Genomic DNA, 17843 nt, shown 5'->3' on the forward strand with positions numbered 1-17843 from the left:
GTCTCTTCACCCACAAACAGTCCGGCTGCTGTGGGAGAGATTCGGCAGAGCGGAGGTGGACCTATTCGCGTCCCGCGAAAACGCTCATTGCCCCGTGTTCTTTTCCAAGAACGACAGCGCGCTGTCCCAGATGTGGCCGCGCTGCCCGCTATACGCTTTTCCCCCCGTCTCCCTCCTGCCTCAGGTGTTAGAGCGGGTCAGGGAAACAAAATGCTCAGTACTGCTTGTAGCACCGTTCTGGAAGAATCAAGCATGGTTTCCAGTCCTGATGCAGTTAGCAGACATCGCTCCATGGCCAGTGCCATTGAGGAAAGATCTCCTCTCGCAGGCCAGGGGCTCGATTTGGCACCCACACCCGGAGTTGTGGTCCCTTCATGTGTGGGCGCTCAACGGATATCCGTTGATCTCGCAGAGGGAGTGATGAATACCATCACTCAGGCTAGAGCACCGTCGACTAGGCGGCTTTATGCCTCGAAGTGGTCGGTTTTCTCCGGCTGGTGTACAGCTCGGGGCCTATCACCCCTCGATTGTGAGGTGACGGAGGTTCTCTCCTTCCTACAGGAGCTGTTGGATAAGGGCAGATCCCCTTCCACGCTCAAAGTTTATGTGGCGGCTATTGCAGCGTTCTCTGGAACAACGCTAGGTCAGTCACTAGGAAGGAACGATTTAGTCATCCGCTTCCTCAGGGGAGCTAGGAGGCTGAATCCTCCCAGACCTCCTTCAGTCCCTATGTGGGACCTTTCTACGGTTTTGGCGGCCATGAAAGGTGCCCCTTTCGAGCCTATCCAATCTATTAGCCTCAAACATTTGTCTTTTAAAACAGTGTTTTTGATGGCTCTCGCTTCGGTGAAGCGCATAGGCGACCTGCACGCGCTCTCCGTGAGCCCAGCGTGCTTAGAGTTTGGACCTAATGACTCTAAAGTCATACTCAAACCTAGGCATGGTTATGTGCCAAAATCCCTCAACACGCCGTTTCGGGCTCAGGTTATCTCCCTGTCTGCCCTGCCGGGATCAAGTGAGGAAGGGGACTCAAGTTTTCTTTGCCCCATTAGGGCTTTAAGAGCTTACGTGTCCCGCTCTGCTGTCTTCAGACAGACTGAGCAGCTCTTTGTCTCGTTCAGTGGACGTTCCAAGGGAATGGCTGTTTCGAAACAGAGCCTATCCAGATGGATAGTTGACGCCATAGCGCTGGCTTACACTGTCAAGGGACTCCAGTGCCCGTTGGGCGTTAGAGCGCACTCCACGAGAGGCGTCGCCTCTTCGTGGGCTTGGTCTAGCGGGATTTCCTTACAGGACATATGTATGGCGGCAGGCTGGGCCTCGCCGTCTACATTTATTAGGTTTTACAACCTAGAGGTTCCCGCCTTGCAGGCTAAGCTACTATCGGTGTAGTCGAATCAGCTGTCTAACTAGAACACTGAAATCGCATGCGCAGCGCGCTACCGACTGTCTTATGGGCAGAATTGTGTAAGACCCACATTTCCCACATTAGTTCAGGTTCCCCACCCTGTCTGTGTGATGTCATATTCGCGTCTGCTGACGCGGCCATATAAGGACGGAGGGATTCCCCTTTTGTCTCTAGACTCTCTCTGTGAGGTCATGTTTTGCGTCTGCGGACGCTACAATATAGGGAATTAAGGTCCCCCCCCCCCCCCCTTATTCCCAGACTCTCTGTGAGTCTATCTGGTGATTATGCACTGTATACCTGGGTTAGCTTCCAGTGATCGGTGTTTTATCCCAGCACGCACGGCGTTTTACAAGGGGTTCCCGCAGCGTTTTTACAAAAACGCAGTACGAGAGAACTCTCGTAAGAGAACGTACTCGGTTACTAACGTAACCTCGGTTCTCTCTAGAAGAGGGAACGAGTACTGCGTTCTCTGCCGTGCGTACGGTTCACTCTGGTTCGCTTCGGCGATGAAAATCAAGTGAATCAGCCTTTTCGAGCTCCTTTTATAGAGGTTAGCCACACCCGTCTCGGCGGGAAGTGACAAGGAGGGCGCGAAGCGCCCTCATTGGCCTGACGTCACTTCAGGCCTCGCTCGATAGGCTTATGCAGTTGCCGCAGAACAGCCAATGAGCGAGCAAGCTGTCTCGCCATAGCTGTGTACTGCTGCAACGCGCTTTACATATATGGAAAATTAAGGATAATTTTTTGCTTCAGTATTCGTGAAAAAAGAGTTTTTCCCGCAGCGTTTTTACAAAAACGCAGTACTCGTTCCCTCTTCTAGAGAGAACCGAGGTTACGTTAGTAACCGAGTACGTTTTTTTACAGCATTTTTTTTTACAGTAAGGAGTGTATGTTTAATGTTACGCTTTGTCAACATTAAGATTCTTTTAAATAATTATAAGTACTTCAGGCTTTCTTCAGGTATTTATATCTGTCACAATCACCAGCTGGAGTGCCCTTGAGAGCCACCAGGGGACACTCATCACAGACTAGTGTTCATAGCATTTCATCAAAGACTACATCCCCCATAATACTCTGTCGTTTCATTATCACTGATTGTCTACAGCTGTGTATAATTTACTTGTTAGTCCCAGCCTATATTTACCATGTTCACTCTGGCATTCACTGTGAGGTTTTGCCTATTGTTTGGGTCATGAGAAATTGCGCTGCATACTTGATACGTGTTTTGAAGCTTCAGTGTCATATGTAACATCACTTACCTTCCTGTAGTGGTGGGCAGATCGAGGTTTTGTGGAACACTGACACAGTTGAAGCAAATGTGCCGTATTGTGTCGAGGCTTCAAAGCAATTCAACAACCGTCTCCACTGTGCCCTCTAGTGGTCAGAACAGTGTAAATGCAACAAAAGCTTGGGCCAAACATGCATAAAACACCTTTAACAAATCTTAATGCAAATTTTTTATTGAACGTAAAATCTTTCAAATGCAATTATCTAATCATCTAATAAGATTATCAAGTGTATGTTCTTTCATCAATTGTCAGGGTTTGTTTTGTTTTTTCTATGAATGGCTAAGCTTAAGAGGCCAATAAGAGACTATTAACTACCATTATTCATTTTGATTATACTTATGTCTAATTAAAACATCTACAAATGTATAAAACTGATCAGAGATCAGGTAAAAACCCACAGACACTTGTTCATTGGTTCTCAGTGACTTATGATTCATGGGTTGACAGAGATCATCGCCCCCAGCGGTGGACCATTAAAATTTCTAAGTGTTTCGAAAAGTTGCGAAACAGTTATGACATAATGAAGCCTCGTTTACTGAAATCACGTTTGATACACGCTCCGAACCATTGATTCGGAACAAAAGATTTGTAAAGGTTTCGAAAGCTTCATGAAGCAGTGTTTTGAAATTGCCATCACTACCTTCCTGTGCTTTACCCTTTGCCTGTATTTGGATTACAATTCTGGATAACTCAATTAAAGCTGCGTTTGGAACACCAACCTTTTAAGTCTCGGAGCAGTTTCGTAACAGAAAACCTTGCCATGCACAGATTCAGCAGCCGAGTGAGACCAAGACCCACCATGGCTCCAGTAGTTCAACTTGTCCGTTTACAGCAAGGTAACAAATCACTCGAGGACCACACCAGATTTCCTAGACCTCGCACATCTCACAGATTTTCCTGCTTTTGCCCTTATTGACTTTTATTGTTATGGACTCAATGACCGCTACCAATCCAAAATCCTTGAGGATCACTGGACTATCCTTGAGTTTTTTAACTATGCACTATTGCTGGCCGATTCATCTTTTACTGTGAGTTTTGCCGATGAAGAGCCCTGCAATCCTACAGTACCCACCATAACCCGAATGTTTCCACACTCCAACTGTCATGTCAGGAGTTATTCACGTCACGCTGTCCTTGCAGAGTCTCGTCCCGTCATGGCCGCCCTTCCAGAGTCTCGTCCCATCATGGCCTCGGACAAGATGGACGCCACGCCTGAGCCCTCGAACAAGGTGGCCACCACGCCTTCCAAACCGTTCCAACCCACGAGCTCGCTCCAGAGTCCACAGCCCTACCCAAGAAAATTTTGTGAGGGGGCTACCTTTCTGCTCCACCCTGTCCGCCTGCTCAGCCTGCTTTGCCCTGGCCACCCGCTCTGCATGTGTAGTCCTGGGCAACTGCCCTGCCTCAGTCTCCAGACCCTCTTCCGTTCCATGGTCCTGGTCCTCCATCCCGCCCCCCGGTCCGTCACCGCTCCGCCTCCCTCCTGGACTTCTCTAACTATGTTAGGAGCGTCTGGATGTCACTCCTTAGGAGAAGGGGCTATGTCACGATCACCAGCCCTTGAGAGCCACCAGGGGGCACTCACCTCTGCTGTTTCAGTATCACTCTCTACAGTTGTGTATCATTTACTTGATTTATATATTCCCAGCCTATATTTGACATGTTTACTCTGTCATTAACTGTGAGATTTTATCTAGTGTTATCCTGCATCTCTGGTTTCATGTCTCTTGGTTCTTGGATTTTTACATGTTTCTTGGATTCCCCTTTTGCCTGTGTCCCCTGCCTTTTTGTTTGTTTGTTTGTTTGGACTGCCTTCCTGTGCTTGACCCTTTGCCTATATTTGGATCACGATTCTGGATTACTCAATAAAAGCTGTGTTTGGATCACCAACCTTTCAAGTCTCAGAGCAGTTTCGTAACAATAACTTTATTAAAATTATGCCAAACAGAACAGAACGACCCGTCACATATTTGCGAGCTTTCAACAGGAATCTCTTGAGCGTGAACAGAAGTTTAAAGCTTACAGGCTTCCACACGTTACCTGCCCGTGATGACTTCTGGGATTTTGAACGGTTCGATTCTCTCAAGGGTGCTTTTCCAATCTCAAATTGATGCTTCCACATTTCCTCACTCCTCCATCCTCCAGCCCGTGAACCAGAAACAACAAACGGCAAACAAAATAAATATTACATGATAAATAATGGTTAAATGTTTCTAAATGTTATTAATTTTAAGATTTTAAAGTGTAGTCTTGTTTAACATTATGTAATCCTTCTAAACCAGTTTGCAGCAGGAGTCACACAGAACAGAGTGAAATGTTATTTCATATTAAAGGGCACTTTTACAAGATGTAAAATAAGTCTCTGATGTCCTCAGAGATATGAAGTTTTAACTGAAAATACCCCACAGATAATTTTTTACAGCATGTTAAAATTGCCACCTTTTGGGGGTGAGAAAAAAACGTGCCGTTTTTGTGTGTGTCCCTTTAAATGCAAATGAGCTGCTACTCCCTGCACAGAGGGTGGAGCTTCAAGAGTTTGTGCTTCAGTGTCAGGACAATCTCATCTCACGAAATGAAAATGTCAGAACAGAAACTGTACTAGCAGTGTTCAGTTCGAACCGGAGTCGGACAATGATGCTTACAGAGCCAGAGAATATATGCTGCATGGAGATAGAGCAGGTATAGTTTAGTTTAATTATGGTTATACTGTAACTTATTTGTCATCTTGCTTTTATCGCCTGTTGTAGCGGACCCCATCCGAATGATGGCCAAAAACTTACTGATGAGTTTTATGAAGTTTATTGTACTTCACACAAAAGAGGAAGCATTGGTTTTAGTCCAGAAAATTGGGGGGTGCTGGATGGCAGAGGCAGGCTAAAAACACATTAATGGCGCAGATAGTAACATAAATAAATACATATATTCAAGAAAAAGAAAAAGAAACATGAATAAGACTTATTCATGTTTCTTTTTTTATTTATTTTTATCATTGCAAAAATTAACTAGATTAATCACACATTTTTTTCTTTGATTAATCACGATGAATCACCATTAAAAAACCTAACGTTTTTAATGTATTTTATAATGTAATAATTTCACAGTTAATCTCCAAATTAATGTTGAAACAACATAAAGACAGTATATTTTAAATATTTGTCTAAAAGGTAGGAAATATACAGAAATTGAATAAAGTTATCAAACAGTTTGCACTGCATGCATTTTTAATTATATATATAGATTAATCCTTATTAAAGTTACAATTGTTCTTTAGTCTAGAGCAGTGAGTGTTTTTCTGTTATCTTTGTTCTTTGATTAACTTTACTGACAGAAAGCTTTATTGGCTGCTGTCTCTTTAAGAGCAGCCACTGCTGACAGAGATGGATCTCACATGCGCCTCATTCTCTCACAACTCTTTACCTTCATTTAAGACTTTATTTAACAAATTTAAGACTGCTTAGGGCCTGCTCACATATCGCGTCTTTTGCGCGCGCAAGTTCGTTATTTCAAATGTAGCCGCGCGGTATGCGCGCTCATAATGGAAGCGACGCGGTCGCGGTGCGACGCGCTCGTTTTTTCCAAGCGCGTCCGCGCCGCATCGAGATAAAAACATCTCAACTTTTCAGAATGCCGCAAGCGCACCGCAGGTCACGTGACAAGAACCAAGCTTAGCAACGACAGACGCCTCCGAAGCGCAACCACCTCGAGCGCTTTGGAAAAAGGAGAACGCGGCGCGCCTAGCGTTTTCGACGTGTTTTTATGCGCGATATGTGAGCGCCGCCTTAGTCTGCTCTTATGAGGATACTCGACTAAATGGACATTTTGGAATAATTGCGTGTGTTAGTGTTCGGTCAACTTCAAGCCGAAAGAGAACTCGATTCTTTTGCACAACTTCTCAATTTGTCTAGGCTTGAATGGTTTAAAAGCATATGCATGAATAAGAGCGCATCATATAATGTAACGCCAACCAAAGAATAACAGAAAAAACAGATGCTGCGTTAATTGCGTTAAATATTTACCACTGAGTATTCTCTTCCCATTTCTAACAGTGACGCTTATTCAACTTCCGGCGTCTACTACCTGCGCAGATATTGACTGTACAGCTGGGTTGTAGGTTGGCAGGCTGACCTCACAAATGGGTTGACATTTGATATATTGATTGTTCAAGCAGGATGCGTTTCATACAAGATCTGGCAACTGGACAACCTTGGAATAATATATTGATGTGATTATTCATATAACAACGTTTGGGCCATTGAAATTACGTGAGTTTTTTTTGGGAGAAATAACAAAACGGGAGGGGGGCGGGAGATGAGTGTAAAATACAGGAGACTCCCGGGGAAAATGGGAGTGTTGACAGATATGGTATGGACCCTCAACCAGTCTGGTGTAAAGTGATTTGCGCAAACATAAACACATTTAGGTAGATTGGGGGTCGCATTCCCTTCAAAAACAAAAGTAATCCACGGCGTCTTCAGCAGCTCAGATGTCAGTAGTAAATGACGACTGCCATGTTCATTCTTACATCCAACAACACCTAAATCGCTTAGAAGACATTCTTGTCTACAGTTGCTCCGGCGGCGAAACAATGGCGGACTGTGTACAGCTCACTCAGGGCAGGTCTTTGCTAATACGGCAGTGTCAGTCAAAAGTCATGGGAGGGGCTTGTGCAATAGGATATCACATTGCCCAGAATCTAAAAATGGCTTGTTCTGAGACAGTGCTTATGATTTATGGGGATCAAAAAAAAAAGAAAGGACTGGGTGGATTTTTATCAATATAGGGTGGTTGTGTACACACTGCCAACATACATTTATGTTCAAACACCATGTAAAGGTGAATTTTGCATAATAGGTGCCCCTTTAAGTAGATGAGTAAATTGCATTTAATAAATCTCTCTCTCTCTCTCTCTCTCTCTCTCTCTAGCTGCTGCGTCTGAAACGCTCGCTCACATTTATGCGGAGTAAAAGCGTGGAGAATTTCTTCCAACGTTCTCAGAGCGATGCTTATCTACCAACAGAGTTTTTCTTCAATGCCCTGCCTCCTTCCCCACGCCTGTTTACTGGGCCTGCAAATGGTAGCAACAGTGCTGCTTTGCCCTCCCCCAGCATCAGCTTCAGTGCTACCTCAAGGCCCGCCCCATTTGGCGTGCAGCCACCGCCTGTACAAACACACTGCTTTCTGGACCATGTGTTCCGTCGACCAACCAGCTGCAATCTGTGCAAACACATTATTGCAGGTAAGCAGGAAATATAAAGTGTTTGTATTCTTGCAGTTATGCCATCTTTTTAGGGACCCTCCTTACCTCCACCCTCTTTAACAGACTCTTGTTTACTTTTCTCTTTTGTTCATTTAGAAGCTTTTATCCAAAGTGCCTTGCAAATGAGAACTTTAGGTGATTCATTCACTAAAAAAAATTATACTTTCATAAAAAAAATAAAAAAAATACTCTCATTTGTTCACTAATCAAAATATTTTTTCCCCAAAGACAAAAACATTCATACAATATATATATATATATATATATATATATATATATATATATATATATATATATATATATATTCCCCAAAGACAAAAACATTCATACAAATATATATATATATATATATATATATATATATATATATAAACTGCTGACATTTTTGAAAAAATATATTTTATTCAAATGTTATGCCATGTCCTTTGTAGGGTACACCATGACTAGAATGATGTATATGCAAAAACAATGAGATATTTTTTTTTTCATTCACCTACCAATTTTTAGGTGTCAGGATTATTCTCAACTATGTTATGAAATATATATTGGAATTAATTGATTTACCATTTTACTTTATGCAATATTTGGGTACAATTGGGTCCCATTCAATGAAATGTATCTGTAAACTGTATCTAATTTGCATATTAATGTGTTCTTGAGGCAACATGTAATGAAAAGTATAATAATGGGATTAATAATTGGCAACATTTTCATGATGATATCTTATATTTAATAGGAATATTCATATATAATTTCTAATTTATTTCCGTTCACTTGTTGTGTCTCCCAAAATGCCTGATAAACATGCTTTAAGTCCTGGGGCCCGTTTAAGAAAGGAGGTTAAATGAAAATGATGAGTATGTTAACCCTGAAATGAGTGAAACTCTGGGTTTTTAGTTTCAGAATTTCAGATGTTTAAATACATCATTCATTCAAACAGCTTTACAGAGATAACAGGAAAATAATGCAACAAAGTTTGTTTCGACTGTACAGCAGATCTAGAAGAGAATAGCTTCATAGTCCAGCTTAAGTAAGTTGAATGATGGTTCATTTTTGTATAAAAAAGTTATTAATTTCATTTATATATAGGCACTCTGGAGAAAACAGTGATCATCGTCCAGCTCTTGTCCAGCGTCGAGTTCTTGTGTAATGGTGTAAATGCAAGCAGATCAATAATATTGTTGAATATTAAGTGTCCCCAATTAAGTAAGCCACAAGCCCAAGGTGACAGTGGCAAGGAACCAAAAGTCCATCAGGTGACAGAATAGAGAACAAAAACCCCCGGGAGAAATCAGGCTCAGTCCGGGGTCCAGTTCTCCTCTGGTCAACGAACGAACAGTGTATGATTATGATTCAGGCAGCATTACAGGTCAGAAGTCAGATTGGATCGGAACATTCAGAGTATTTATCCAGTTCCGTCTGGTTGAAGATCGGAGTCATCACGCCGCTATGGAGATGCGTTTGTTGAGGATCACTGCCACTGGCTGTCGTGTCGATGAGGCCTTCACAGGGGGAGAGTCTAGTTGACAAAATCTCTGCTGACATGTCAGGGATGCGTTGTGGTCGTGTCTAGGCGCAGGTCCACCATCTGATCTGGATATGGCTCGGATCCGGCTGACTACAGTAAACCTCAGGATAAACAGAGAGACTAATATTAATGTAGATGCCATATTGCCATTCTTCTTGTGCTGTAACAAGTACATCAGGTGTTATAGAAAGTGCTCCCGGTTCTGGCTGACCTAGTTTATGCATCATAACAATCATTTAACTTATTTGAATAATATAAATTGATAATGTCCTATGTGTATACCAGGTTAAAGAGATATGTTTTTAGTCTCTATTTAAACTGACAGAGAGTGTCTGCTTCTCAAACAATGCTAGGAAGACTATTCAAAAATGTAGGTGCTAGGGATGTCCCGATCCGATCACGTGATCGGAAATCGGGCCCGATCACGTGGTTTCGGACTCGATCGGAATCGGACGTTACCTCCCGATCAGGACTCGGATATATATGTATATATATATTCTCATTATTATTTAACACATCTATAGTTATGCGGTGGCACAGAGTTACGCCGGTTTCACACTGCACACTGCAAGCGTAAGCAGCGCAGGAGCAGGACACGCGCGTTTTGCTTTCACAATGGCAGCGTTTGTCACGCGCGGCTGAACCGCGGGTTGTGTACAGACAGAGTAGCCTACTCTATAATGGATAAGTTGGCATTGCTTTATTTCGTTTTCAAATACATTTAAGAGAAAATACTTGTCAAGAAGCTTATTTTATTAATAATTTCATAAATATAACTTTTGGTTCATCTTTGTTTTTATTGTTCTGGCAACAAGTTTGTTTTTGGACATTTGTTTTCTTTTTAAATTGATGTTGGTCATTTGATCGACTGTTTAAAACACAATAGATATCATCAATGCACTTTTTGGATAAAACTGCGGTGTATTTTGGCCATGATCAATTCATATCACTTTAATTCAGCGTAAGTGGCGCAGCAAAAATAGACTCTGCGCCGAAACGATCGCGGCACTGCTGCTTCTGCTCCTGCTACGCGCTGCCGCGCCGCCTCTGCGTGCGGTGTGAATGCTCTAATCTGTTAACATGGGCGCCGAAAAAAATACGCGCTGCACACTCTGCTAACGCGTGCAGTGTGAAACCGGCGAGTGCAGTTCCTAAAAGCACATTACTGGCTTTGCAAACACTGTGGCACTTTATTTTTTTATTTTTGTACATGCCTGCTGGGTGTTTTAAGTTGAGGTGCTATTTGTTTATATATTAGACTTTTTTTATATTTACTGTTGCACTAAGTCCAAAAGTGAAGAATTTATGTTATTTATTACTTGATTGTTCAAGCTACCTCACAGAAGTGCTCTGTTTGTTAACAGAGTTGTTGAATGTTAAAATAAGGTGAATTAAATAAAAAATAAGGAACATCCTGGATCTGTTTTTTGCTCTTCTTTATTCTTTTTTATGTATATAGAAGTATCGGATCGGGACTCGGTATCGGTAGATACTCAAAATCAAATGACTCGGACTCGAGGGCAAAAAAACCTGATCGGGACATCCCTAGTAGGTGCTAAATAGGAAAATGATCTAGATCGCAATAGACGTGAAGGACTATAATGCGTTAAGAGCTCGCTCAGTAATGGTGAGCTAAACCGTTTAGTGCTTTGTAAGTAATCAGCAATATTAAAAAATGTATACGATGATTAATAGGGAGCCAATGCAGTGTTGACAGAACTGGGCTAATATGGTCATACTTCCTGGTTCTAGTAAGAACTGCTGTGTTTTGGACCAGCTGGAGTTTGTTTATTAAGCGTGTGCTCTGGGTGCTCTCGCAGGCAGGAGCACCCAGCCAACATGCTCAGTCAAGGATAAAGAATGCAGAATCATCACGAACGAAAGCCAAGAAAGTGCAAGATGGGCTGAACATTTTAAAGAAACTCTCAACAAAAGACATACTCCAGAGCAACCCCCACCTATATTTCCAGCAGACAGCCTACTGGATGTCAACACAAATCCACCCACCAAAGCCAAGTTCACAAAGGATTTGACTGAAAGAAATCAAAGCAGGCAAATCAGCAGGTCCAGACGGCATACCACCAGAGGCCTTGAAAGCAGACGTTACAACAACCAACGTGCTTTTCCCTCTGCTACAAAAAGTCTGGATGCAAGAACACCCAATGAATGGAGGTAAAGACATCTGGTTAAACTCCCCAAGAAAGGAGATCTGTCTAGCTGCAACAACTGGCGAGGCATCATGCTTTTATCTGTCCCCAGCAAGATCCTGACACGCATCATGCTTTAAAGATTGAAAGAGGCTCTAGACAAGCGACTGAGAGATGAACAGGCGGGCTTCAGACAGGACAAGTCTTGCATAGACCTGCGCATTATCATCGAGCAGTTCTTGGAATGGCAGTCTCCACACTACACAGTCTTTGTGGATTTTGAGAAGGCTTCTGACAATGTGGACAGAGAAGTTGTCTGGAAGCTAATGGCACACTATGGGATCCCACCCAAGTTTGTCTCCATCATCCAACAGTTGTACAGCTACTCGACATGCTAGGTCGTACAAAAGGAAAACTTACAGAACCCTTTAAAGTGCGGACAGGAGTGAGACAGGGCTGCTTGTTGTCACTGGCCATCTTTCTGCTGATAGTGGACTGGATATTGAAAATGTCCAAAGAAAATGCCAACACAGGGATCCGTTGGTCCTTCAAGAAACAGCTTGAGGACCTTGATTGCACAGATGACATCAGCCTACTGTCACACAGGCACCAAGACACACAGCAGAAGCTCAACCGGCTCTTGGAGGAAGCAAAGAAATAAACACCAAGAAAACAGAAACCATGAGGATTAACAACAAACAACAGGACCAAATCTAACTACATGGTGTGGAACTCAGTGAGATTAACAAGTTAACCTACCTGGGCAGAGTGGTTAGCAAGGACAAAGGAGCAGATGAGGACATCAGGAGCCGCATCAACAAATCCAGACATGCTTTCAACACCCTATGCCCCATCTGGAACTCGACAGCGCTCTCCAAGCAGACCAAAGTCTGCATCTTTAGGACCAACGTGAAAGCAGTCTTGTTGTATGGATATGAAACCTGGAGACTGACAAAGACTGCCACCAACAAACTCCAGACCTTAATCAACAAATGCCTCCGCTACATCCTACACATCAGATTGCCAGGTAAGATCTCAAACTTCAGCTTGTGGGAGAAAACAAAGCAGCTGCTTATTGGCCAAGAAATATGCAAGAGAAAATGTGGCTGGATAGGCCACACCCTCCGCAAGAGCCCTGAAAATGTCACCAAACAGGCACTGGAGTGGAACCCACAAGGAAAGAGAGGAGTGGGCAGGCCAAGACATATGTGAGACATCACACACAGTGATCTCACCACGAGCTCCCCAGATACTCATGATGTGGTCACAACGTAAGGTCACAGTGAGCTAAAAGTGTAACCTCACAGCTGTGCGCTCATACTATGGTCACAATGTGAGGTCACAGTGCACTCACTGTGTGCTCAAACTGTGAGCTTACAGGATACTCATGATGACATATGACTATTTGTCAGGTGAGGCAAGGGATGAAGAAGGACTCAAGGATGCAGAGGTTAATGGGCTTTTTATTGGACTCCAAAATAAACAAACAAAACACAAACATACCCCTTCATTCTACACAGAACTTAGGCAACATAAAAGCATGTGGCTGCTGAAGAATAGCAGCCCATTTGAATAAAGAAATGGGCTCTTGCACTGATGTTTGTGTTGTCCCCTTTTCCATGTATTATCCTTGTTTAACTCCACAACACACCTTATTCGGCTCCACAACACCGCAAGAGCTACACAAACAAATAAAACAATATTAGTATTTGCAAGGAATTCACAGAAATGAAAAGGAACAATTGACTATAACAACAATATTACAAAAATGAAAACTAACATCAATGATAAACAACTTCAAGTTAATAATGCAAACACATATAAGCATAAAAATAAGCATAAAAACAAAATATGCCATATATAAATGCATAAATATATATAACTGACCTTTTCAGCACTCATTTTCAGCCAGGTACTAAAGACAACCAAAGACAAAAATATTACAAAAATAAAATAACAAACAACAACTAAATGTCCTAAATTTACTTTGAAACTGTCTTTAACACTCTATTTTAAATCTATGACCACATGGTTCCGCCTATGAGCGATTTCCGTGCATTTCCGGTGAGCAGCATTTCTCTTCTTCTTCTTCTTCTTTAGGATTTTTATGGTGGTTGGAAAACTGGCTTTGGTGCATTCACACCACCTACTGGGGTGGAGTGTGAAGCGTTGATGCAGAAGAAAAAAAAAAAAAAACTATTCTAATTAAAGCAGCACCAGGTAACTTTTCAACCTTCATAATATATTTCCAAGACTGTTTTGATGGTACATCGACTTACAATAGGTTGAATGACATGTCTGCCATAGCCTGACGGGGTCTGTATCGTTTTTAATCATACTTTTAAACTTCGGGGTTCGGGTGGTAACCCGAGCACAAAAAGAACTACAAAATTGGACTGCTTTACGGCATAGGCTACCTCACTTCCCCCAACACGTCCTCACATGCTGTTGGACTTGTAAGTATATTGCTTATATTGTATATCACTCGGACAAGCTTTCACTCGTTGGTGTGAGCTAAAAAGCACCTGGCGTTATTGTTGATGGATTAGTAACTTAGACATCTTCGGAGGCTAGCTGTGCTTGTTCGATGTCCGATGATTTGTAACGCGTTGTGTTTATTCCCCAATCGAACTCGTGTAACTGTCTGTCACACGTTCTACCGTCCACAGCATTACTTGATAGACAAAAATAGGACAAGAATGAGCATCAAACAGAAACAACCCGCTTACGGGGTGTTCGAGGCGCACATACAATACAGACTGCCGACAGTTAAACAGGGCGTGCGCAGCTCTTAAAGGGGACACACCTTATTTCCACTCGTTACAGCTTCCATCCGACTGAACAGGGACCGGTATACGGGGGGAGGGGATCAGGCCGTGAGTGAAGAGACTGCTCTGCGTGAGTGGTATTTACGACAGTAACGTTAAATACAAGTAGTCCACAGCGACTCTAGGAGTCGTTGTTTGACCAAAATGGAATTCCTACCTAGTGGGGCTTTAATATTGTTTTCTTATTGTTAACTTATTTATTCCTATAGCCTTAACCCCTTCTAAGAGCTGAGATCTTTCTTCATAATAACCAGAACATTTGAGATGTGAGAAGAACATGTTTCTGGTACAACTGTTTCTGGTAATCCACATTTGCTGCACAATCCAGTAATGTGTTAACCTATTTTAAAAAATGACTGGTTCAGCGATGTGTACCTAATACAGAGACGTGACATTATTGTGTCATCCCTTTCTTTTGCCACAGACTTTTCTCATACTTCCTACTTCTTTATTTATTTCATATAAGTGTCTTTTCCCTTTCTTCCAGTGTCCACAGCTCTTGCAAAATATTGATGAACCCCTTCATTTCAGCTTTCCCTAGAAGGACATTAACATTGATTCTTGAACTCTTTAAATGCTTTTTTTGCCAACTCATCTGCTATTTAATTTCCCACAATCCCATGTGAGCAGAAATCCACAAAAAGAAGACTTTTAGTCCTAGATGTAGACTTCTAAACAGGGTTTGTAGGGATTCTATTATAATGTCCAGTCTTGAATGGTAAATCAAATTTACCATTTTTAAGGCTTGATAAAAAGTATATTACAAATTAAGGCAAATTAACCTCTTCCACCTATTAAGGGGCCTGATGGATATCAACCAAGTCTGAGGAGTATACAGATAAGAATTTAGATGTTATTTTACCTATTTTAAAATCCAACAGTGGATTGACTACTATTACAGCTGTATGGCCAAATTCAGGATTTGGAACCATCAATAATGTACATTGTACAATAATGATACTCTTGATCTGTTTCACTAACAAATCTTTTGAGATCTTTCTCTGAGAGTCATTTGTTTTTTCCAACATGTGCAGATCAACCAATGGCATTGGGAATAACCATCGAGGAATAGCTGATATTGTAGCTGATACTGGCCACTGTCGGACAAATGTCATAATCAGAAATTCCTTTTCTTTGTGCATAAAAGTATCTATTGGAGTAATAACTTAAAGAGTGCAAAATAACACTTCAAGATAAAATAAACACATAATTAATATTAAGATTAATATTAAAATCAATATTAGAATAATAGATAATTCTGTCAAATCAACCAAATTGTGATTGTTTTTGTTAATATTTTGAAGAATATATATATATAGTGATGAAAGTCAAAGTTATAAATGTAATGGATGTATATTTACTGAGTATTCCACTGTTTTGTAGAGCAGTGTTTCCCAACCTTTTTTTTTTCTTGCCACGGCACAGTTTTGATAAGTAAAAATACCCACGGCACACCACTATATATAAATATAGAATAACAAAATTGCACAAACATGCATGGCAAGTTCACATGTACCTCGCCATGTGCCAATACTGTGCTAACACAGGGCCCGGCCACAGTGCATATTGGCATTACAATATCATATTAGCATATGTGAATAGCAATTAAAGAGACCACTCACCATTTCTCCAGTGTAACAGTTCCACGCTGAGTCCAGAACACAACTGTATAGCACAAACGGTTTGTTAACAAATCTTGCAGTATCCATGTTTGTAACCCTTGTTCCCTGAGAAGGGGACGAGACACTGCGTCGATGACGACACTTTGGGGAAAGCCCCCAGCATAGCACGTCTGAAGCACGTATGAAACTAATCCAATCCTGACTGGCGCTGCGTCGTGATGTAACGTGTGACGGCAAACACAGGAGCTATAAAGGAATGCCGGCACACAACAGAGTTAGCTTCTGCGATGAAGCAAGTCGCTCCAAGGCAGGGGGAGGCGTGGCAAAGGGACGCAGTGTCTTGTTCCCTTCTGAGGGAACAAGGATTACAACCGTAACCCGAGATGTTCCTTTTTGAGGGAACTCGCACTGCGTCGGTGACAACACTTTGGGGAATGAATACCCACTATGCCACAAGAACCCTGCCTGTCCTAGAGTGAAGCTGTCTCAGGCTCAACTTAGGACGAGAGCACTCATGCGCCTGGCGTAGAAGGGAGGTCCAGACTTTAAAATCTTGTGAATGTGATACACACACCTCTTAGATAGGGGCCCCTGAAAGGAGGGCTCTAGAGGATGCCATGCCTCTAGTTGAGTGAGCCCTTAAAGTCAAGGGTAAAGGCAGACTGTGCACCTGATAGGCCAGGGAAATAGCTTGAACCATCCAATTGCTGATGGTATGCTTAGGGGCGGGGAACCCCTTCCTAGGTGACCCGAAACATATCAACAAATGATCTGACTTCCTCCACTGAGATGACTTCTGAATGTAGATACTAAGCGCTCTGACAGGGCAAAGCAGATGAAGTCTCTTATCTTCCACCATCCCATGAGGTGGAGGATGAAAAGCCTGCAGTACCGTAGACCGCGTCATATTAGAAGGCACCTTAGGCACATAGTCCGGTCTGGGATGCAAGATAGCCTTAACTCTGCCAGGAGTAAACTCCAGACACTCAGGAGATATAGAGAGGGTCTGGAAATCTCCCACTCTTTTAAGAGAAGTGATGGTTAGGAGAAAAGCTACCTTGAGTGTGAGGTTCTTGGCCGTAGCCGACTCCCGAGTCGCAGGCCTCATCCTCCATCCACCATGGAGGAACCGTACGACCAGCTGGTGTCTCCTTAAGGGTCCATCACTTAAAGGATTGTGGAAGGCCGCAATGGCAGACACGTACACCTAAAGTGCAACTATTAAGACCAGCAGAGAAGTGATTCTGCAGGAACTCCAGCACTGAAGCCAACGGGCATTTAACTGGATCCACACCATGCTCTCTACATCAGTTCATGTAAACCCTCCATTTCAGGTCGTACAGTTTCCTTGTGGATGGAGCTCTGGAGCTAAGTATGGTTTCGACCACTCCTGCCGACACACGGCTTCTAGGTACTTGGCCCCCTCAGGGGCCAGACCCACTGTTTCCACAGCTGTGGACGAATGTGGAATATTGAGAAAGCAGGTCCCTCCTTATGGGGATCTCCCATGGAGGACCCTCCAGGATTGATATTATGCCTGTGAAACATCCTCGGCCCGGCTACAAAGGGACTACTAGAAGTAGACTGACCCCGTCTCGCCGGACCCTCTCCAGGACACCTGGGAGCAGAGCAATCGAGCAAAATGCTTACAGGCCCCACCTCGGCTACACCTGCACCATCGCATTCAGCCCTAGTGAATCTGGGTGGGTTAGAGAGAGCCACAGAGGACAGCAGGTCATCTTTTGAGATGCAAAAAGATCCACT

At 42.8% G+C, this 17843-nt stretch overlaps 1 protein-coding gene across 1 annotated transcript in view; it reads left to right on the forward strand.

The window, feature by feature from the left end:
• LOC311093864 (SH3 and cysteine-rich domain-containing protein 2-like) overlaps positions 1 to 17843 on the forward strand; it is a gene marked incomplete at its 3' end in the record, with an annotated part of 180347 nt that overhangs the window by 9554 nt on the left and 152950 nt on the right. Inside the window, exon 2 of the mRNA XM_084131489.1 lies at positions 7621 to 7933. Within this exon, the coding sequence (XP_083987615.1) occupies positions 7621 to 7933 (313 nt within the window). The remainder of the gene's footprint in view (positions 1 to 7620; positions 7934 to 17843) is intronic.

Source organism: Abramis brama (genome assembly GCF_963993115.1).
Source record: "Abramis brama genome assembly, chromosome: 12".
In the NCBI taxonomy this organism is placed as follows: Eukaryota; Metazoa; Chordata; class Actinopteri; order Cypriniformes; family Leuciscidae; genus Abramis; species Abramis brama.